Source organism: Anas platyrhynchos, chromosome 2 (assembly GCF_047663525.1).
Source record: "Anas platyrhynchos isolate ZD024472 breed Pekin duck chromosome 2, IASCAAS_PekinDuck_T2T, whole genome shotgun sequence".
In the NCBI taxonomy this organism is placed as follows: Eukaryota; Metazoa; Chordata; class Aves; order Anseriformes; family Anatidae; genus Anas; species Anas platyrhynchos.
The window spans coordinates 49,079,751-49,103,316 of NC_092588.1; the positions used below are offsets into that span (position 1 = coordinate 49,079,751).

Here is a 23,566-nt window from a genome sequence, read left to right on the forward strand (position 1 = left end):
TCCCTCTGGTGGTAGAATATTAGTAAAAGGGTCACAGAAGACTGAATTTCAAAGGCTAAAATAACAACTGAATGAACCCTCGGATTTTACAAATTCATTCCAGTTGTGGTAAAAGATTGGAAAATGAAACTAAAAAGCCAAGAAGAGTACTTTGAAAAATACTGACTGCAGCTATTATTTTAAGACCCTTCAAAGTCCTTTGCAAAAAATATTGTTGCCTGTAAGTCTTATGAAGAGATGGCAATACTTCTCTTCATCCTTCTATTCAGTGGTGACTGCTTTCTGACTACTGTTCTGAAGTTTTTTCAAACCTTCCTTCGTCTAGACCTGCAGGGCAGCGTGAGCTGCCAGGTGCTGCTGAACATCCGTGTGGTTCAGGGTAAGCTGCAGTTGCTCTCTGCCTGCTGGATCAGGCTCGTGGCTCACCTTTCGTAGCTGCCAAGCTCTTTCATAACCTCTGATCTTTCATAACCCTAAGTGCTAGCCAGTTCCCCTCACATGCCTTTCATAATCTACACACACACACACGCCACACGTTTCATCTCCTCGACTTGCTGTAGACTCATCCTAGATGAACTAGAAATACTGGTGCTTCGTCGGTCTGAATTCTTCCCAGCCTTGACCTGGTTCTTGCAGAGGTCAGATTTCCTTCCCCGAGACCCAGGACGCTCAACAGAGGGGAAAACCTGTTACAAAACGGAGAGCAGAGCGTAAACCTGCATTTCCTTTTCTCACAGGCTGTGAAGCCCTTATTGACTTGCATGCTACCTAGCGGGTGTACTGTGTGGTATTCTCTTTCATTTCCATTTCTACACTGTCACACGGTATTTCTCGGTGGGGCCGCTGTCTGTGCCACCCGGAGATCCAGCCTGTCCCACAGCCAGCCTGGTCTGCACTACCAAAAGCAGGGTCACTCGGAAGGGAAGCTGCTGCAGCTGAAATTGGTTTAATTACGCCTCAGCCGACAGTTCCCCATTCTCTTCTTTGACAGTAATTGCACGCTGTGGTGATGCAATCACATTTGTTGGAGTTTTTACAGAAAGGGAGAGTGACCTCCTCTAGCTCGCCAGCCAGTGCTGTGGAAGCCACAGATGTCTTCATACACACGCAGCTGTCACTTTGCGGGCCTGATGGATGATCTCTTAATAGGAAATTAAACGGGAGAGCAAGTGACTAACAGCTTTAATAAAAACAGAGAGGGGAGGGGGGGGAAAAGGGAAGTAATCTTTTGGAATTATTAGCCTGATGGTGTGAAAGAGCATTTCCTCAGCATGACAGCCAGGGGCTTGCTGCACTGTTATTAAAGCACTTCAGTGTGATTCCGTACAGATGGTCTTTTTACACAGCATAGGATTATATCGGATTAGTCACATAAAATTGTTGTTTACTGTTTTCAGCCCTTTTCCCTGGAGCTTCTCTCAGTATCCCATGAAGAATGAAGTTTGAGGCTGAGGGCCTGCCTGTAAGAGGCAACCTGATGATGAGAAACCTCTTGTTTGTGCAGAGTGCTACGGTACTGTAGTTTTGTGTAATGGCTGTGTTGCAGTGAACAGATTTGATAACTGATAAAGAGGTTACTTGGCCCAGCTTTTTGTTTCGTCCTGGGAATACAAGAAGGGAATGTAAACTGTAAGGAGATGTTCTCGTTTCTTGCTGGATTCCCCTGAAGAACTGTGCAGATGCCAGTTCTGCTCCATCAGAAACAATTAGGAGTTTCCGACGTTGGCACCGTTTCTTGTAATGCTCATTAGTGACTCTGGTCCGCTCATTAGTGGCTCTGGTCTGCACTGTTCTCTGTGGTGTGTTAGTTGTTTCCTGTGTTTCTTTTCTGTCATTCAGAGTCACATCCTGACGGCCTTTCTTCTCTACATGCAGGAGGCCCCAAGATCACTGCTCGGGTAGTGCACATTCTCCCTCCTGCCACAAATTAACAAAAATTCTCCAGCAGAACGTGGCCTTCAAATCTGTTCTGAGAGCTCGTTAGTGTGGAAATCAAGATTTTGGCTTCAAGATCTGACAGATAATGGTGAAAGGGCCTCCTTCGGTGTTTTCAAGCTGGTTCAGTCACTCCGGGAAATTTTCCCTTCCAGGAAGGACGGCTGAGATAGCTTTCCTGGGGTGTGATTGCCTTTGATTCTCCACTGAAAGGTGGTTTTCCTCTCCAGAGGGAGATCTGGGGACAAGGTAATACAGTCCTGAGCTGTTACTGTTTTTCCTAGATATCTCTGAATGTAGAATAAGGTGTGGGTCTTTTTTCCTGGCCTCGAGGGGAGAAGTGGCAGACAGTCTCTGCCTTAGTCTCTGTAGCCTAGTTTTGTGTAAAAAGTGTTACCTTCGTTTGGCTTTTTCAACTTAAAGGCTAAATTGATGTCCTCTTATTCTTATGTATTATGAGGAAAGATTCATTGTTTCTAATTCTGCAAATCCAACCATGTTTTTGTGCTTTTTTCTCTTGATGTGTGGGACATACTGCTCAACTTTTGAACGGAATTCTGAACTTCGTATTATTTAGCTCTCAATTTTATATTAATCTCCCATCTTGTGGTTGTGCCGTGGCTCAGGAAAGCCAGACTGCTTCTTCTCCCTATTTGAGGGAAGGTTCCTGAATGAAAGCTGGGTTATTGCTTTCAGATCCAAGCTTAAGACAAGATGAGGGTCTTTCCTACCCCCACGTTGGCCCATCGGTTTGAGGTTGTGCCATGATGTTTCAGTCTGTCAGATTGGCAGTGGATTAGGCCAAGGAGCCTAATGGGGAGTGGTGGTTTTACCCCGCTGGGCAGCTGCTCTCTCACTCCCCCTCCTCAAAGGAAAAGGGAGAAAATACAATGGTAAAGGGCTCAGGCGTTGAGGTAAGGACAGGGAGATCACTACCAGACCAGAACACTGAGAAACTAAAAGCAAACTAAAAACACCTCCCCACCATCTACCCTTTTCTTCCTCCTCCCCCTGAGTGGCCCAGGGGAATGGGGAATGGGGGCTGTGGTCATTCCCTAGCGCTTCGTCTCTGCTGTTCCTTCAGGGTCGCTCTTTCCCCCTGCTCCACGTGGGGTCCCTCCCATGGGACAGCCTGCTCCACCAGAGGCCTCTCCACAGGCCACAGGGGAACTGCTTCTCCAGTGCTGGAGCACCTCCTGCCCTCCTTCTGCACTGACCTTGGGGTCTGCAGGGTTGGTTCTCACCCCTCTCTCCCAGCTGCAGTTGCACAGCAGTTTTTTTCCCTTTCCTAAATCTTCTTTCCCAGAGGCCCAACGAGCCTCACTCCCTGGCTCAGCTCTGGCCAGCAGCAGGTCCTTTTTGGAGCCGGCTGGAGCTGGCTCTGCTCTGACATGGGGCAGCTGCTGGGCTCTGCTCACAGAGGCCACCCCTGCAGCCCCCTGCTACCAAAACCTTGCCATGTGAACCCAATACATTAAATTTCTACGTGTTTTTCCAAAGGCATGTAGATTTTCACAGGAGAATTTAATTCCTGGAAAATCTCATGAGGCTAGTCTTGCGAGGGTCAAAATGACATACGCTGTCCTTTAATCTGTGTGGAAAAAAGGCTGTGCTTGGAGTTATCATGGGGTTGCATCAAGTAATCCTGTGCTCAGAGATTTTCTGACAAATTAAATCAATGATTTTGGTGCATATGTAGCTGAAAAAATGCTACGGGTCACATTCCTGCCGCTTGGCAATAAGTAGTGGGCTCAACACCAAGGGAATCAATGACATTGTCATTTGTGTGTGCCAGCATGAAATGTGTCTCAGTTCAAGCCAAGCTGAGTTAGAAATGCAAGGAAAAAGGAGTATGTTCAACAAACTGCTTGAGTAACAGCGCAGGGAAATGCTTCTGCTGTAATTATTTACAATGAAAAGAAAGTATTTTAATGGCATTTCATACAGCTATTGACAAGTTTTTTAAAAATTGCGTATTGCTAATCTCTGGAAAATGATTGTTTCCTAATGAAGTACAGAAAATCCATTTATTGTTTGTATATACATGCAGGCTAACATTATCTTTTGATTTTGAATGCTTTGATATCTGATGTCTCGTGTTACCTAGCCTCGGGCCGTTTTTGTAGATCTATTGAGTATCTTTAATTTGGAGGAATGGATGCTTGCTTTGAAGTGGAGCCACCCAGAATCAGTGATTGTTTTTGAAAGCGTTTGCTCATAGTGTGCATGAACCTACAAGAGATTCAGCTGTAGCTTTTTCCAAGAGTTTGAAGATACAAGTGGTGTTTTTTTGTTTGTTTGTTTTTGTTTTTTTTTTTTTTTCATTTAAACCAGTGCTTGTTTGATTAAAATTTGAATCTTATGTAGGCTCCTTGCACGTCTAGCTGCATAGTTCTGGCTGTCATAGACCTGGCTGTCATCATCTTCATCCATCTATCTTTGATTCCCACACCAGCTCTGGAAAAGCAGGACAGAGGGAGGCTGTGTAGCTTGTTTTCTCAGTCAGAAATCAAGAATTCTGGTTTCCTTTTAACTCTCTTCACTCGTTTCCCTACTTTTCTGCATGTTGGTTTCCAGTCCATAGATGTTCTGCTTGTAACATTTTCAAGTTCTGAAAATATTTGGATCTTACAAAGCGTGCATAGCCGCCGCATTGTTGTCTGCTCCTATTTATTGTTTTTGTGGAAGGATCAAAGAAAAAGGGTCTGCAGATTGCACATCTGAGAATGACCCAAGACATACTGTGGGCCCGTTTTCTTTGCTACTTCTGACCTATCTAGGATGCTGCCTGAGTTCTGCCCAGTGCTGCACCTTCCATGCCTGCTCTAGTTTCTCTGGAAGCCCTGCCTTAATCCATCTGTGCTTCCTCCTCTTGTTTTAGTGCTCCACCAGTAGTATTAAAAATATCCCAAACACTTGCATACCATAAGGATATAAGTCATAACAGTGCTTGCATGTTCTTTATAAAATAACCATATTCAAGTGGCCTTGCTTTCTATACTATGACTATCAATTTTGACTAGTCCTGACGTTCCCAGTGTTGAGGAAAAAATAGTTATCGTACTCACACTATGAGGTACTGCTGTGTTGGATGCATCGGGGACCACTGTGCTGATCATTCTTCACCATGCCGCCTTGTTCTGTGGCTTCCCTTTGTCTTTATTTTTGAAATAGTCATTTTAAAACCAGTTTTGCAAAGTATCAGAATTATAGATGGGTATTCTCTTCTTCTAAGTTTACTCTTTAAAGTTAGTAGCAGAATCATTGAAATGTTGGTCCCTGGTCCGTTTGTGAAAACCTGTGGTGAAGGAGGGAGAAGTACACAAATTTTTCTGCCTTTATGTTAAGGGATGTTTCCCTGCCACCCAACTGAAATAATCTCTGTTTGAAAGCAACTTTATTTCTGCTCATCCTTCCTGTAGAGGATATAAGGAGCTATTATTACCGTCGTTGCAATAACCAAAGATTAAAAAGAGAGTGACAAGGATTCTTGGCAGTCTACTTTATTGACTAAACCCTTCCTGATAACCTGTATTTTCTGCCTCGTGTCATTTTTATTCCTGTTTTCTGGACTCCTCAGGACCTTACCACCATGGCACTGCTGGCCTGTGTTCAGCTTGAGGTCTATTACATCCCCTCTCCCCTTTTCTTTCTATTTTTTTTGTCTTTGTACTGCTACTGTAGATGTTTACGTCCAGCTTTATTTCAATAAAAGACTTTGTAGTTTTTACAGCACTAAGTTTCAACGGGTGGTTCAGCAATGCTAGTAGCTGATCGGAGTAGCAGTTTTATTGTCAGGCTTCTTGGGGACAAGGCGGTTTGTCAGGGGCCCCCAAAACTAGGAGTGGTTCGTCTGTTAATTACGGAGCCATGAAGAAACCCTCAGGGACAGCAGGCCTGGCCACGCCATTTCCCCCCAGGTGCTCAGGGCTTGCTGCTCCACGAACACCACATGCCAAATACACACACACGCGAAAAAATAAAGGACAAAAAAGCCCCTAATATCGGTTAACACCACAGGAGCCGCGGCCGCCTCAGGGCCGTGCCCGCCGGAGGGCCCCGCCGTTGCCATGGCGACCGCGGCCATGGCGCTGCCGCCGGCCCACCGCTGCCTGCAGGTGAGCTCAATATCAAGTTTGAAGCCAATTACTTCTGTTTTGTTTTATTTTTTTTTAATTTTTATTTATTTTTTTTTGCTTATATATTTATACAGCTCCTGGTAAACGTAGCAAAACTCGCAAGAGAGACTTTTAATCGGGAATGTTATCTGTCCCATTAGTACGTGATCTGAGCACGTTGCTTGGTTTTTCTTTTCTGCCTCTCCTGCCTTTCAGCTCACCGACGAAAACGAACGCTTACTCAAGAAGCTGAAAAAGCTGCAAACGAGAAATAAGGAGCTGGAAAAGAACCTGGCTCAGGTTCAAGAAAAACTGCGTCTGCAGCAGTTAATGCGTGACTATGTCACGAGCAGAGAGTAAGAATTAATTGTCAAATTGGTGTTTCCTATTTGGGTCAGAAGAAGCACAGGATTTCAAGACTTGCATGTTTTGATTCCTCAGATGCACTGGGCCTTGTCTGCTCTGCACGCTTTAAGCTACTGTCTGTGAACAGGATGGGGGGGGAAGGACAGAGCTGGAGGCAGGTAAAGGAGTGAAGGATGCCTGTGTAAAATTGCCATCGTTGTAGTAAAACAAACAGTTTTAATATCAGTAAGTAATAGCCCTGCTTAGCCATCCTGCTCTCTGTGTCTAGTTAAAGAGTTCTAGTATATTTTGCCAATGAACAGTGAGTGGTAAGAGAGTTAAAGAGCATTGGTACTGTTTAAAAGACTTGGAAGCTGTGACCCTGAGTACCTGAAAAACTGTAGATCTACTGTTCTGAAAAGTGTCCTGCCAGGATTTACATAAATTTTTTTACAAAATTTTTCAAGTTAAAATTTGGTGTGTTTATAGTCCTGCCTGAATCTCTATTGTAAAATCAAGCTGAAAAGTAGTTTAGCCTTTTTCAGTTGCTTTATATGGTTCCAATTAAATTTGTAAAGTCTCATTTTATTAAGTTGTGTTTATTTTGGTTAAGTGTTCAGGTTCAAACAGAAACACACTTATGGCATAAAAGTGGATACAGCAAGGATCTTAATCTAGAAGGTGAAAGTGTCAGGTGAGTTCTTGGAAATTGTTTCTTCACAGAATTAAATGTATTATCAGTTGTAGGATAAAATATGTTGCTCATGGTTGAGTCAACAGGCTTCTTGTTAACTTCCCTGGAAGCTGATTATTTCCTTTGAAACAGATTAGAAAATTATTTATGTTTTTAAAGAAAATACTAAATCTTAAACTTGAAAATAGCACTGAACAAAGAACAAAATGGATTTATTTGACAAATCTTTCATTGAGAAAAATGGTAAGATCCTTCATGTATGTATATGTTTTATGTATACACACTTAGACTGCATACATGACTTTCTGGGTAGATTTTTAATAGTCTAAATTATATAGTTTCTGTTTCTCTTCCATGGGAGCTTCCACAGCTCATTTTATGTCGCTCGATTTTATATGTATACAAAAATCCATAGACTTTCAAAATAAGCCACACACGTGGTGCTATATTTCAGTCTTAGTTGACTTTAGAAGTGAGACACTATTGGTTTGCCAACTGATGTTAAATATAAACTTTAAGAACAGGTTTTTTTTGATGAAAAAGAAACGTTTTTGTTTTAAGAAAATGTATATCAAAACATTGTAAAAACATTGTATCAATTAGGCCTGCTACATCAAATGTACATAACAGGCTGCTGCATTCTTTCAAAGGCTCTTGTCCATTTACAGAAATAAATTCCTGGCTGTGGATCTTGCATAGATAGAGGCAGCCCATACTGCTTGAGATCGAGGTGCACTGTTTCTAGTGTTCCCTTTAGGTGGCTGCAGAATGCCTGTTTTATTATTATTATTTTTTAAATTACCTTACAGGGGATCAGTCTGTCCTCAAGAACTATGTAGGATGGCTGAATGTCTAACTCTGGGCTTGAACTGAGTGCCTAATTAGATGCTTATGGTGAAGATGTCTGAGCTATTCTTTGAAACTAGTGCTGGAATTAGGTATTGTTTCCTATTAGGTTGCACATAAGATAACCTAACTTTGCTTTTTCTCTCATCATTGTGTTATTTTACAAAGTTACTCTGTGCTTGGGGTGTGCAGTCATAACTTAGTGTGAATGCCAGCTCTTATTTGAATTCTTAATAAAATAGGAAAACTTATCTACTCGTATTCATCAGTTGCTTCATGAGTCTGCTATGTGTACATCGAATGCTAGGAAATACTGTGGGAAATAAGTGTAGCAGAAACTGATGCTTGATGATATCAAAGGGAAAATAACATTAATCTTTCAAGTCTGCTGATATTAACATTGGGTTTATGTCGATTTTTGCCCATTTGTACTCGTTGTGTCATAGGTTTCCTTCACTCTTGCTCAGAAGCAATGAGATGTGTGTTCAAGTGATGTTGCCAGGATTGTTTGGGAGTAGAATGGAGAGGTGGGGATGCTGCCTTACGAGTTCCCATTGTCTCTTGGGTTTGTGATGGGTGCTAAGAAACTAGTTTAAGCAATCTTATTTATATCCTTTAGGAATATAGAAGTCTATTTCTAACAGGCAGAAGTGACATACAAGATAGATGTCTGCAGATTTGCTGCCACCCTTCTGCTACTAGTGCACAGGTCATCCCTCAACAAGTTGTTTGTGCTGAGTGTGGCTATATGGGTTGGAGAAAAGAACAGGGTCCTCAGCCTGAGTGAAAGCAGCTCTTTGCCATCGATACAGACCATTCTTTTGCCTCTTGCCTTGCAGCTTCTTACAGTGCTTACTCCTCCTGTGCTGCTGGTCACACTTCATTCAGAACAATATGTCCATTACGAGTCTCTACCGTAAAACGCATTCCAGATGATTTCTTTGGGACATCTAGAATACCTTTGTGATAAAGGACGCATGTTCCATTGACTTTCGTATTTTATTGCCATTTATGCATTTCTTCTGTTTTAGACTACTACAGATGTATGATAACCTACAGAAGCATTTTGTTAAAGAAATCAAAACAAACCAGGAACAAAGTGAAACAATTGCAAATCTCACTGTAAGTAGAATTTGTAGGAGGAGTTATCAAATAAACATGATTTTTTTCAATAGACTGAAAAATAGTTCTTAGTTTTGCAAAATGGACCATGTTTCTCTTTTCATGCTCATTCTTGTTCCTGCTGTTTCCCATGCCATCAAGATAATAGGAAATAATCTGTATGCTCACTTTGAGAGTGAACTCAGGCATTTCTGTAATGTGGTCTCTTTCCTTGCTTTTTCTTTAATCATCTGCCTACCCCTCCAACCTACTGTATAGGTGTTTTATCCCTGTTGCACCAGTCCGGATATTTTTCTGTATCTTGTGAGGTGATTTATTTCAGGAATCCAGCAGCAAGCTAACCAAAAAAGGCAAATATTTTCCTGTTAGGCAGCAAGATCCATCATCTTGCTCTACAATGAGAATAGCATCACTGAGGCAAAGGCAGGGTTGCGTGGCTAGGAGTGGTCCAAGAAGCTGCCTCAAGTAGACTTTGCGTCTTTAGGTATTGATCAAGCATCACAGCTGACCAGTATAATTAATTTCCTCCTAGGAGTTCATGCATACATGCTTCATGTGTATTTGTTTGGAAATTAATTTTTGTTATGGCTGGATTATATCTTCTTTTTCTTAGGAGATGGCAGTTGCTGCCGTAAAAAGACACTGTATTGTGAGAAAGGGTTAGTATCTTCGTGTGCATTTCTTCTTTCTTGTGTGTGAGCATGCAGCAACAGTTGTCTTTTAAAACACTTCTGTTGTATGCAAAACTTCACCTTTTTTTTCCTTTTAGGTTTGCATTCAGGATGTGTTTCCAGTTGTTCTCAGTTGAACTCTGTTTGTTCTATGCGTTTTAAAAAAAATCGGTTTCTTGACAGATTAAAATTCATGAGCTCGAGCATAATCTTCAAGAACAGAGGCAAAGAATTGAGCAATTGGAACGTAAAAAGGTTTCTTGGAAAACCAGTGCTGTTTCTAGAAAAAAAAGTCAAACTCCAGAGAAAGAAGTAACGTCTTGCAAAGACATATCTGAAAAGAAGGAATCCTGTTGCACTAAGTATTTAGGTAATGGTACAGTTAATTCTGTGATGTTCCAATATGCCCACCAGAGGGGATGCATTTCATTTCTGATCCAAAGGCATGCTCCAGGTTTTTTCCTCCACTTTGATGTGTAAAATCCAAAGTATTTTTCATTTTTGAAAAACTTGCATTGGTTATGAGATGCCATTTTAATGTATCTGTGGATCCAGTTCTGTATTTGGTTTAGTGGTAAAAATAAATATTTGCTGATTTCCCCCCCCTCCCCCTTTCTGTAAGTAGTATGTCAGTATAATCGTGGGTGGGAGGGCATGGCTGTAATGAGTAGTGTTTATTATTTATTCTGTTAAGTTCTATAGGTACAAAACTTAGTGACTCCATTATTTGGTTTTTGGACAATGATCCACAAGATAAACTGTTTTTAGTCTTAAAACTTGGGATTAAATCCACGCAACATTGGTTTGAGCATGTCTTCCTTGCATCACAAAATCCACAAGTTAAGGTGCAAGCCTGCTCTGCTTCAAAGCATTTAAAAAAAAAAAAAAAAACAACAAAAAAAAACCTAAAAACCAAAATACCTGAGGAGATCATATAATGTAGGTTATAATTCCCAGGAAGCGAGCTGTCAGTGATGGCTGATGTGACCCTCTCAGAAGTCAGTAAAAGGCAATCAAGCTGTGATGCATGTTTTGTAACTTTTAAAGGAAGATAACCCACATTCTAAGAATCTGTGCAGAAATACCCAATTTGCAGATCCTGTCACCTTTCATAGTAGCTGGGAATGTGCCGGGCCAATTCTTAAGAATAAATCACTTTATGAAAAAGGTACTTTAAAAAGCTGAACCATAATTTTCTAATATCACAAAACGTAGGCAGCTCTTTAGCTGTAATATGATTCATGTGAGGGGGAGGTTGACTGTAATGGTTGAAGTCTATATTTTGTTATTTGAATATAGAGCTGTTGCTGAAGGAGATTAAAAAGCTGAAGAAGGAAAATGAAAAGTTGTCTACAGAAAGGAGAGCACTAAAAAATGAACTAGCTGGATTAGACAAGGTAATTTGTTTTAGGACAAGTTTAAGAACAGGAGATTTTTGAAAAGCTAACTTTTTGGTCTTATTTGAAACTAGGCTGAACGTATGCTGTTATCAAGCAAAATATGTTAAAAAATCAAATACTGCATGGCTAAGAAAGAGGAATAATAATAAGAACAATACCCTTTTTAATTTTGCTTCAGAATGCTGGATTTTCTTGTAGATGCTTTTTTTTTTTTATATATATATATATATTTGGAGAGTTTGGTTTTCTTCATAAGAGATTGTCTTCTATTATGATATTGAAAATGAAACTGCAAGTAACTGTACAAATTCCTTTCAAAAAAACATTTTCACAGCCTGGGAAAATACTTTGGCAAATTATCACTTCTGTTGCCTCTTGATGTCAGTGAGAGAACTATTTTCTCGTGGACTTAAACATACCAAAATTATTCCTGTGGCAGAAGTTTTGGGAGAGCCATGAAGTTTTCATGGTAGATCATCCCTACAAGGTGAAGGAGGACAATGGGTGAAAAGTTGATAATTCTTGAAATCATGTGAGAAGATGAAGAGATCCTATCTAGTTTTGACTGATCATATTCTGTTTACTGTCCTTGCATTGGCCAACAGCTTCTTACAAAGCATCTGAATTTTACTCAATAGACTTGAGCTGGGGAAGCTGAACAGAAAATAGTTTTGTCTAAGCTATAGACCATCAGTACTTGTAATAATTGAAGTTTATTTCTGTAAAGCTTATCTTCTAATTAAACTAGGTACAGATAGAAATACTTGTTAAGTTACGAATTCTGAGGTAATATAATTACAAAAGGATCTGTCTGAAGAAGTGAACCATGTAGGCTGCCATTCAAGGGGGTTAATTTCCATGGGTTTCTTAAAGGACTGTCTCTACATTCTGCGTAGCCTTACATATTGCTCCTTTTCATTCCCTGCTTTATAGTAAATTGCTTTTATCTGAACTAGTTGAATCCATTGGATAGAGTTATCTGTTTGATACTCTATCATAATGCATCATAAATGTTGTCCATTTGAATAAGAATATCAAACTTTTTAGCATAGTGCAATCATAAATTATAGATCTGAAGTAGAATTCGTTAACACAGTGTAGCTGTACTTACGGTTCTAAACTGATCTGACCAACTTATATTAAATTCAAGGTCTAAATATATATATATATATAGTATATATATATCCTTCTTTCTCTAAATGTAGTATCTTTTTTCATAGTTTAGTCTCCCCATAGCTCTTCTTACTTATTTTCCCTTTCTTATAGTCTTGCAGCTTTAATTTCTTCAGAGTTAATGGTGTGTTAACTGCTAATGTCTGGCTTTTGCATGTAGGGTGAAGTGTTACTTTTTGTCTTATTTGGCCTTGTCTTATTCCAGCTCTCATGGAAACCTCTCTGTTTCAGGGCTTCACTGCCTTTTTTCAGATGTCTTTTGAGTCTACAGTGTTTCTGGCTCTGTTCCTGGGTTGCTAGCTTCTAGGATACTTTTGCAGAGATGAATTTGTGATGTTATTCACCGTGTCATTTTAGGCTGCTATTTTGTAGCCTTTTGATAAATCAAGATTTTTTTTTTCCTTCTCTTGCATCTTTTCTATTATTGATACATGTTTCACGCTCTAAAGTAATTTAAATTGTATTTGCATTGCCTCTTCAGTGCAAAGTTTTAAATTGTTACATATGGTTGACTGTTGCGTGCTGTGTTTGCATAACTTGGCCATACACAAATAAAAACATCAAGTGTCTTTGGACATGGAAACAACTGAAATGCTGACCAGCTCTTATTGACAACGTCTTTGAAAGAATCTAAAGTGATTTTTTCTTTTCCCTAGGATTTTTTTGAAGAGATAGAAGATCTAAAGCATGCAGTGCAGGAATCTGTCAAACTGAATAACCAGTACGAAAAGTGCTTGAAACAAATAACTGATATGTATGGACTCCCTTTTACAGCACATTTGTAACTACTAATTAATCTGATGGCAAGTAGGTTTTCTACCTGTTTTTCATACTTACTGCAACACTGAAACCTAACACAGTTCACGTAGTACCATGTTTTGATAGTACTATGAATTCAATATGATCTAAATGTAGCAAGCTATTCTGAGATGTTTTATTTTTATCGTATGTATTTGATTTTGCTTATATAGTTTTAAAATAAACTGTGGTCTGTATAACTTACAACTAAGTTTTCTAAACTCACTCTCTTTTTCACGCTCATAAAACCCATTAATTGCAGGAGTGGTTGTGGGTGTTTATGGGAAAATGATAAAACTTTTGGATTTCAATTTCAAGAATTTCCAAATTTATCCTTTTCTGTAAACTATTAAGAAAAAAAGTATTCTTTTATTATTTTTCAAACTTCAGCCCTAAGGATATGCTAATGCAGGCATAAAATAGTTCTATCATCAAGTTATTACAAAGGGATGTCTTAAAAGAAAGATTACTAAATCCCCACTTGGAGACTTTTTTAAAAAATTATGACAAGGAGTTAAAATTTGTGGTTGAAGGAAGGATTTAGGATTCAGAATTGGAAATAATGTATTCCAAAAGATGGTCAGGCTTGTCTTGCAGTATCAAAACAGTATTCTGATGAATAACTCATCAGAAGCTCTTATTTGATCGAAGAGTGAGGAGTAAGTACTCTGGTATTTGGAGTGCTGAAAGGAAGTGAATGCTGAGAGTTGCAGCTGAGAAGGTAGAAATGTCACATTGCTTCAGAGGGAGATGTTGAGAAAACTTGGAATGATAGGAGAAATCCGCTTGCGAGTGTGGAATTAGAAAGGGAAAGCCTGTAGGATTTGAACCCAAACCTGTTTGTAACTACGTGACACTTCTGTGACGCACACAAATACCCAGAATTATATTTTCTGAATGTTGTGAACATGCACCTGTGTGACGTTACAATGGGAGAACTGAGTGAAAACTTGAGATTATCACAAGGTTAGGAATACTGAGCTTATTCATACCCTAATTCAGCTTCTTTGCTATAATAAAAATACTGACTGACTGGAGTTAGGACTAGGACTCTTGTATCCTACATGATGACAGTTCTATATAGTTGTAAATTAATAAACAAATTGGCCTCAAAGAAGATGTGGTATTCAGAATTATACATTCACTAAGTAAGAGGAAGGATAAAGCTCTGAGCGACTTGCTTCCTGGTCTGTCTGTGGGCCACTGTATCATGCTTTCCTTGCTTTATTCCTGGCTCGCTTGTAAATTAAAGCTGGATAATGTCCTGAACAGAGATAGAGAAGGGAAAGAAGAGTTTGTGTGGCCAGTAAACTTGACAGGTGAAAACAGGAGGAGTAGTATGTACGATTAAGTGTTTTAAGTACAAAAATGTATCTGATATGTGGTAATAAGCGAAATAAACACTGCTGCTGGAGAAGGGAAGCATCACACTTCTAAAGCTTGAGCATTAGTCAGCTGAGCATTTTTTCCCATAGCTTTGTGGTTTAACATTATTCTTCTAGCATGTTTAAACTTTGGTGACAGTATTATTAAATCAGCAGTTCTCCTTATCCACAAGCTGGCAAAGTTCTGCTCTTGGCCAGGTAGTGAAGATCACAGTTTTTCCATTACAGTATGTTTGTTGCCCAAACAATTGAAATAGCGAGTAGGATGGAAATCTTGATCTTGCCTTCGTGATGAGCTCATAAAACTCTTAAAATCAAGCCACTGCCACTTACTTAAACCAAGAAATGGGGAGAAATCGTTCACTCTTGTCTGATCACTTAGATCCTTAATCCCCAGCAACAAAACATATCCTAGGCAAATCTTAAAAACCAGCCATGCTAGGAGGAGGAGTAGCAATAGATCTATCCCACAGCAGCGACGTGTTGAACCACAGCTCCATCTTGCAGCGCGTGTGCGGTCTGACAGCGTTATTTCTGACCTTTCCATCACGTGCGAGAGGACAGCTTGCTTCCGTGTGGCTCTCCAGTTCTGGTGTACCTGTATGTGAGGTTGAGAGAGCTGGTGCACATGCTCACTTCTGGTTAAACTGCTCGGACTTTGGGGTGCAGAGATGTCCAGCCACAGACCCGAGCAGCCATCAGCTTGCAGGTGGCAGAGCGAGGTAGGCTGGAGGGAGAAACATCTGATGCAGATGGGTGTTTCTGTCAGCTGGCAGTAGGGGCTGTCTTTCAGCTCATTCTGCCTCGCAGACTTGGTGATTTATTTTTTCTTTAGCTGGAAATGTAGGGTGCAGATGGGAGACCTCTGACATCTTCCCCGTCTGTGGCACGACTCCCGGATTGTAACAGCTAGCAGCAGACATGCTGTGACAGGGAATGTGTACAAAAACGACAGCATCTCTGCGTGTTTTTTGATTAGCTCTTTTCTACTAACTGCATTTATTATTACTATTACCATTATTGGCATTTTATGAGATCATTAGACTTCAGGGGAGATTTTTTTTTTCCTTTGGTCTGAGGAAATTTGATGAGTGAAGAATCACATAACAAAAATCTACTAGAAAATACAGTAGCACCAATAGCAAAACAACAGGTTGCATTGGTTTTAAGCTTTGTGTGGGCTGTGAATACAGACACACAGGGCTTTTGGTTTTAGTAACTTACTAGTGATTCAGTACTATTTTTCTTAGGAGAGAAGGCTGTTTAGGACTACCAAAGTCTGCTTCCAAATTCTGGGGTAGGTACAGTTTGTTCAGGATTAGTCTGTATGAAATTGGGTTCTTACAGTTAAGAATTTACTCGTCTTTTGTGCTTGTTGCTGTATCTGTTGAACAGATATTTTTTAGTCTTGCCCTGTTGTGAGATGTACAGACCAGATCTCATTGATTTTTATTGCCAGATACAGATGAGTTTTATGTTAAAGAAGTTAATCAGCCTTTATTTGTAGTTCCTCTGTGCCATGAAATCGTGATGTCTGGCCAGTAGCCTTCTCATGTAAAACTAAGTTTAGATAGAACTGAATTACATGCAATTATCTATTAGTCATGCTAACGTTAAATAATGCACACTGGAAATGTTACATGATGAAGATGAATGGCTCTTTGTCTCGAACAAGTACTTTGTAGTGTTGATATGGGAAGCTCGTGTTTGAAAATAGGTGGCTGTTATCAAATAGAGGTTTGGGTTGGGGAAAAGAAAAAAACGTTTTTGATTTCTGTGAAACATCAATCAAATGGGCTAGGACGTAGGGCAGTAAAACAAGCTGAGTTTTGTTCCTGTGGTCAGCATGTGACTGTGGCCAGGATTTTGAAACAGAACCACACAAAATTAATGGATCTTTAATTTTATCTCAGTGTTCCTAAGACTTAGGGTCTGAATATTCAAATGTACCCGGTGTTCACAGTTCTGATCAGCTTTAGTTGACACAAATTAACGTTGACTGCTTATCACTGTCTGCCTTCAATAACTGCCAGTATCCAGGACCTTAGTACCATGTTACAATTTCTCTGTTGTAGTAATCAAAAACAGGGGGAGGGCAACAAGACTTTTTGTGGTTTCCTCTCAAAGTTTGTGAGCCTGTGAAGTAACACCTGATAGCCCTGCTGCAGTCCCTGTTACACCGTTGACCTTTAAAGAGTGGGTCTGCCAGAGCTGCAGCACTCTTCAGATTGAAACCTGGAGAGGTTGCATGTGGAACCTCTAATTTCACTTAAAGTAAGGCTGGTATCCCTGTCCTCTCATTTGGGATACTTGTTACTTGTAGGCATTGGCACAGAAAAAGTGTTTGTGTGAGGGACTTCAGAAGCAGAATTGTGAAAATGGGGGTATTGCCTCCTTAACCCAGAAATAATGAGTTTCTCTCGAATGTCTGTGAACAAGTGAAACAATCCATGAGCCCTGTTACAGCTGTGGGTTATCAGAGTGAAGTCATTTGCTTTAAATTAGTCTTTAAAATGGCGTAAAATAAAATTACAGTTTTAAAAGGGATAAGTTTCCTCTTTGGGCCGCAAACTATCCAGGGTGGAAGAAGGCAGGAATGACAGTATAGTTGCCAACTTGGAAAGGCTTGCTTTCCCACATTGCTTCTGAAGAAGAAGACCAAATTAGCAATTTTGGACAAATAGATATATTTATCCTTTTCAGGAAAGTACCTCAAGGTGTTTTCCAACCTAGATGATTCTGTGCATATGCATAGGTATGTGCATTTTTATTACAGCAAAGCTTTCATGCTGATGGGAAACCAACATGGTAGCTTTTTGCAGGGACTGCTGGCTTTATGAATATTTTATTTTGTATTTTCTCCACAGGGATTTCGTACTGATATGAAGTCCCGCTTGGTCCTCTGACAAGACCTTACTATTTTCACCTTGGAGAGGAGAACTTAGCCACTGGGAAAGACTCTGATGCTGGTACTGCAATGCTGACTTCCAGCTTGACCACTATGAAGAATCTTCCTTCGAAGAAGAGGATCTATTTCCTGCTGAAACTTGTGTGCTTTGTCAGCTCCGTGTTAATGTTTTGTGAATTTTTAATTTACTATGTGGTAATTTTTCAATGTCAATGGCCAGAAGTGAAAGGTGGAGCTCACACAGGTAACACAGAGACTTCAGCTTCAGTCCTGAAGGCCATAATTTTAGCTGATACTCACCTGCTTGGTGAAATCAAAGGACATTGGCTGGACAAATTACGAAGGTAGTAATTTAATTTTTTTGAATCTCTATCCTGTTTTTAGAGTTTTTAATAGTAACTAACGGGACAGATGTTTAAAACCAACGTTGCTGTAGTCTTAAGAAATGCGCATACTGCTTCTGAGTGCCAGTCTGTACCTGGACTAGATAATAAAGGCATTAATGAATGGGACTTAGGTGGTGCAGTCTTAACTGTTCAAGTGAGTATAGGTACCTGAGCATTTTAGATAGGTCAGACAGTCTTTTCCAGTGTGTAATTATTTTTTACAGTGCCTTAAAAACGAGCCAGGTAACTTTTATGTCCCCACCTGTTAACACCTTCAACTGCAGAGGTAAGGAAGCCAGTAGAAATTTATTTCTGTAGTAGAAGAATGGGCAGCAAAATCGTATTTAAAAACAAAGGTAACCCAATCCTATGCCTGCTGCACAGAGACATGTTTTTTTGGTCTTAAAAAAATGCTGAAAAAAAGTATGATTCTAACATTATATGAAGCTTGTAAACTTTTGCTGAAGAAACAATTGCATAGTAAAACACATTAAATAATTCCCTGTTCTAATAAATTGTTATTTAATGGAATTGTAGTGAATAAAAATAAACAAACTGGTATTACTTCTTGCATGACTCTGTTCTGATTGTGTTGCTGTGGAATTACCCAGCAGGTAAGATGCACCTACTGCACTTAAACCTGGTTTCTAAGTGATTAATTTGAATTTCATAGTGTGTAGGAGCCATCTTCACATTCCTGTCAGGCCGTGTTCGTGTATTATGACGTGAGGATCTAGAGGTTTTGCAGTGATGACTGGGTATGTATTCTCTCTTTAGGGAATGGCAAATGGAGAGATCTTTCCAATCTGCCATGTGGTTACTGCAACCAGATATTGTTTTTATTCTGGGAGATGTCTTTGATGAAGGAAAATGGAGCTCACCTCAGGTATGACATGAACAGCTCTCTTATTTGAAAAAATGAGGATTGCTTGAAGGAAATGGAAGGCAGAAGGAAGCACACACTAGGTATGCAAGGCTTTGTTTCATGTTACTGCAATTGTCCTACTGATAGTTTCTAGTGTTTTAGATACTAGTTGAGATGTTGTGATTCTCCTTCATTTTTGGTGGTATCTTGACATTTTTACCTTTTTACTAAACTTGGAACATGTGAGCATCTCACTGAGTGTGTGCTTCTGTGTTATACATTATTGATTCCTTTTGATATTGTGGAACAGCATTAATTTCTTCATTTTTTATTTTCATGCAGGCATGGGCTGATGATGTCAGGAGATTTCGCAAAATGTTTAAGTATCCAGCTTCTACTGAACTGGTGGTTGTCGTTGGAAATCATGACATTGGATTTCATTATGAGTAAGTCCTTTCAAGTGCCAACATGTGCAACAGCAGCCTGGCTGGTATCAGGAATAGTGCAGCCAGCAGGAACAGGGAGGTGATCGTCTGCTTGTACTCTGCTCTGGTGAGGCCGCACCTCGAGTGCTGTGCTCAGTTTTGGGTCCCTCAGTACAAGAAGGACACCGAGGCCCTGGAGTGTGGAGACATTTCTCCTCAGAAAGAGCAGTCAAGAATTGGGACAGGTTGCCCAGGGAGGTGGTGGAGTCACCGTCCCTGGGGGTGTTCAAGGAAAGGTTGGACGTGGTGCTTGGGGACATGATTTAGTGGGTGATATTGGTAGGAGGGAGATAGTTGGACTAGATGAACTTGGAGGTCTCTTCCAACCTTAATGATTCTGTGATTCTGTGATCTACAGACAACACACAACAGGAATACATTTTAGAACAGTTTTTAGGCTACTTTTGTGCTTCTTGAAGCACGTGTGAGGTTGTTCAGGGCTAGTTTTTCTGCATGGGCAGAAAAAGTCTTGAAGCTACTTTTCCTTGTTTTGGGCTTCATTGTCTGCAAAGTGCTTAGTCTAAGCATATTCCCTTTCCCATTTCCTCAGTGTGGAAGAGTGTAAGTGTGCTTGCTCTGCTGTGCTTCGGTTGGATGTCTGCTTACACTGATGTGACTAGGGCAGAATTTCAGAGCTTCCCTGTGATTTTGCTGAATGAATACATGGTGTAAATAACGGAGCTGTAAGCTGCATGAATGGTCTAAAAAATGCAAAGCAACTGTGTCAGGTTATTTATTATAATGCCAATTTCTTACCTCAGTTGTATTTTTGTCCTGTCACACAGAATGACCACATACAAGGTAAAGCGATTTGAAAAAGTTTTCAACTTTACTTCAGGAAAGCTAATAACTCGAAAAGGAATAAAGTGAGTATGTATATATATATATATTTTAAATGTTTAGAGTAGTTATTAGTGGGCTAGGAGACCTAAGCGATGAAGAATGAGAACTAGAAGTGAATTTCTTATAAAATAGTATGAGAATATTATTAATATGCCTAAGTTCTGTTATGATTATTATTTTTGATCTAGCTTGTGATACGTTAAACATGAAGCACTTTGAATAAACTCATAGTTTGATGTGGAGGAGAAGCTTTTGCTTTAAGCTAGGCCAATTTTCTTCTAAATGGAAAAGTACTGAGGAGTCGGAATGAAATTCTCTGGTTTGCGATTTTACTTCCTTGCAGCTGGTAATGACCCATGGCTGTAAACATAGCAGAAGAATAGGATCCACAACCCCCCTCGCCCCCCCGTGCTTGCAAGTTAAGAGTTTCATTAATTTTAATAACTTCTTTAGTCTGCGGAACTTAACTCTTGGTCGAGGAACTCGGGAGCACAGCAGTTGCTTGTCCACAGGTTTTCCACAGGGTGGGGCAATGATGCACAGGCTGGGTTTGACTTTGACTAGACCTTGTTACAGGGCTTGTTCTCATCCTTGTCTCTTTCTGTAGCTGTCTGTGTGTGCCCTTCTGGTACTTTTGTATATCATGCAGGAGTCCGATGTGAGAAAACAGTAGTAGGTTTGTGGAAAAGCATTGGCATGATTAGGTTATAATCACACCTGTGAATGTAAGATTAAAAAACTGGAAGGTTACACTAGTTCCCTTAATTAAGCAGACATTTAGAATATGCTGAACAGATCCAGAAATAGTGTTGTCTTCACCATCTCCCCCCCCAAAGATATATGAGCTTAGTGAATGCCCAGTGTAATGCTGTTGTTTATCATGCAGATATAGGATCCTCTAGAAATGTATTCCAGCTGTTCAAAATAGAAGTATTTTAAGGAATATCTCCATGTCCCCTTCCATTAATCAGCACAGCAGAATTCCTGCTTCCAGTTGCAGATTGTACATCTAGTATCATATTCATTAATTGAAAAGAGACGTGTTATTAATTAAATGTTACTGAATAAACCCTTTTTATAACAAATCTGTTAGAAAAGCAGATTAATCTGATGAAAGAGGATTAAAATTTGGGGCGGTGGGAGGTAGCATCTCTTAAACGGAGGCAATCAACTCATTCATGTCTGGTAAATGTACTGAGTTGAGCTGGAAATGCAGCTCCTCCTGCAGTTCTGACCGAGGGACTAAACAGGTACAAATCTTGTGGTAGGAAGTCCGTAGAAAGTTGGTTTGAAACCTACAGGGAAATCTTTACCACTGTAAATGCAGTTTTCTGTGTGAGAGACCACAAAGTATGGAACAGTGTTCAGGGTAGACAGTCAAGTACAGTGCTATATTGCTTTTCAGTTGTTCGAAAGGAATTGGATGTCTAAAGTGATGTCTCTGATGCCTGAAATGTGCGTGGGGCTAGAAGCAGGTTCTCTTTTCCTTCAGAATTCCCATTAGTTGGCTTCTAACACTCCACTAAAATACCACTTAAGAATTGATAATAAATAAAGGTGTAAGCATGAAATACAGCATACAGAGTATCGTGCAACCTAATTAATAACTGATTTATAAAGCAGCCTACCAGGTAGAAAAATGGCTATGGTATGGGTACTCCGAAGAGGATTTATAACATTGTGGCTTCAGAAGCTGCAATATCCTTTTGTTTTGTTGAGCTGTGTTTGATTTTGGATCACTTGCATTCCATAAAGTAAGGTTTATCCTACGTGTGCACGAACAGCAAATGCTTTCTTGTCCTCACTTCTTTCTCCCTGCCCACGCCCTGGTGTTTTCCAGCTTTGTCGTAGTGAACAGCGTAGCCATGGAGGGTGACGGCTGCGCTATCTGCAGTACCTCAGAGGCAAAGCTTGTGGCGCTTTCTCACAAACTGAATTGCTCCCAGCAGGTAAGAATTTATTCAAGATGTGATTATAGCCAGCAACTTGGCCACTGGAATGGAAATATTGATACTGCAGGAAGAGTCAAGATATAATGAAGGCTTTCTTCTGAAAAAAAATCAGCTTCCAATTCGTGTTGTGACTTGTTAGCAAATCTCTCTTCCTCATTTTCACTTATCATTTTTACTGAACTGCTCGCTGTGTTGCTCTGCACTAATGGTGTTAACTTCCTTGTAAGTGCTGCCAACTAGCAGAGGGTGCAATTTCTTCTGTTCCAAGGAATGGCAGAAGCCCTGTAACCCTGCACTTTCTGTGAGGTGTATAGCAACCCATGCATTTCATTTTTTGCATGTTGTTCTGTTCTATATCCTTTCAACTGATTTATTGTAGTTTTCTGATTCTACTGGAGTCCTACCTCAATGGCCTAGTAATGTTTTTGTCATATTTTTTCATCAAATCCAGTTGCTCCTCATTTCGTTCCTCCTCCCGTTTTCATAGGCAGACTGGACACAAGGTAGGCAGCATGATTTACAGGGTTGGCAGTCAATCAGGAAACCGTCTCTCAGTGGAAAAATGGTCAGACACTATCTGCTGTCTCTCTCAGGCTGCCCTATTTATCTTTTGCCTTGCTTGTGGAAAGATTGACAACAGATTCTACTGTTACTTTCCATGTTCAGAAAGAATGTAATTGTATTCACAGCACATACAGAAAGAGAAATTCAAGCACTGCCCATTGACCCACCGTAGTGGCTCTTAAAATTTCATACAGTGGACAGTATTTAAATACTATACTCTGAGCTATTACTGCTTTTCTCAAAACATGAAAAAAAAAAAGGCAAAAAAACCCCAACCCCTCAAAACCTAGCTATTGTGTAATTCCCTTCCCCAACCCTTTGGCATACGTAGGTGAAGACAATATGTATGGATTGATTTTATTCACAGAACTGGAATCATTCCAACAAAGGGTGCAGTGACGTGGAAAAGCTTCCAGCTTCGGAACCAATCCTTTTACAGGTGTGTTGGAGAGGGGGTGAGGCAACACGTTGAGGTGTTTTTAGTGCATCTGTTACCTTTCTAGAAAGGCCGGACCATTAACAACTGATCCTTGCTTTGATTTTCTCCCAGCATTACCCTTTCTATCGGAAAAGTGATGCTGAGTGTAGTGGAGAAGATTCTGCCCCTCCAGAGGAGAAGAACATCCCATTTAAAGAGAAGTACGATGTACTGTCTCAGGAGGCATCGCAAAAGGTTTATACATTAGGAGATCGAGTATCGGTGGGTGGGTGGGAGGGACTGTGGCACGGGTATACAGGTACCTATAGATTAGAACCTTTTGGAAAGGACAAACGTTAGCTGAAACATAACGACCACAACTGCTCCTGCTTTAATGTGGCCTTTGTGAGGCTGCTTGTTAGAGCTGTTCCCTTGAGGATCATCATGATCATGGCCTTGATTCTGCAGGTGATAAATCCCGGTGCTCTTAAGTGTGTTGCGCTGCTCTTATCTCTAGTGTTTTGCAACCTATGTGATGTGTAGATTATTGACAAACCCAGTAGAAAGTCCAATGCTTTGAGAGTACTGCTCTTGCTGCAATAGGAGCTACAAGAAAATGTAAAGTCAAAACATTTCCAGAAAATCTAGTGGGCAGTGT

General features: G+C 40.2%; 1 protein-coding gene across 5 annotated transcripts in view; it reads left to right on the top strand.

The window, feature by feature from the left end:
* MPPE1 (metallophosphoesterase 1) overlaps positions 1 to 23,566 on the top strand; it is a 28,440-nt gene that overhangs the window by 2,461 nt on the left and 2,413 nt on the right. For 2 of the 5 annotated variants that reach the window (XM_038174860.2, XM_072034690.1), the window contains exons 2-9: positions 12,961 to 13,111; positions 17,355 to 17,739; positions 18,559 to 18,667; positions 18,989 to 19,092; positions 19,917 to 19,997; positions 21,815 to 21,923; positions 22,858 to 22,929; positions 23,041 to 23,163. In XM_038174860.2, coding sequence (XP_038030788.1) covers positions 17,465 to 17,739; positions 18,559 to 18,667; positions 18,989 to 19,092; positions 19,917 to 19,997; positions 21,815 to 21,923; positions 22,858 to 22,929; positions 23,041 to 23,163 — 873 coding nt within the window. In that variant the 5' untranslated portion in view covers positions 12,961 to 13,111; positions 17,355 to 17,464. The remainder of the gene's footprint in view (positions 1 to 12,960; positions 13,112 to 17,354; positions 17,740 to 18,558; positions 18,668 to 18,988; positions 19,093 to 19,916; positions 19,998 to 21,814; positions 21,924 to 22,857; positions 22,930 to 23,040; positions 23,164 to 23,566) is intronic. The other 3 variants (XM_038174863.2, XM_027452066.3, XM_038174861.2) reach the window with 2 other exon arrangements.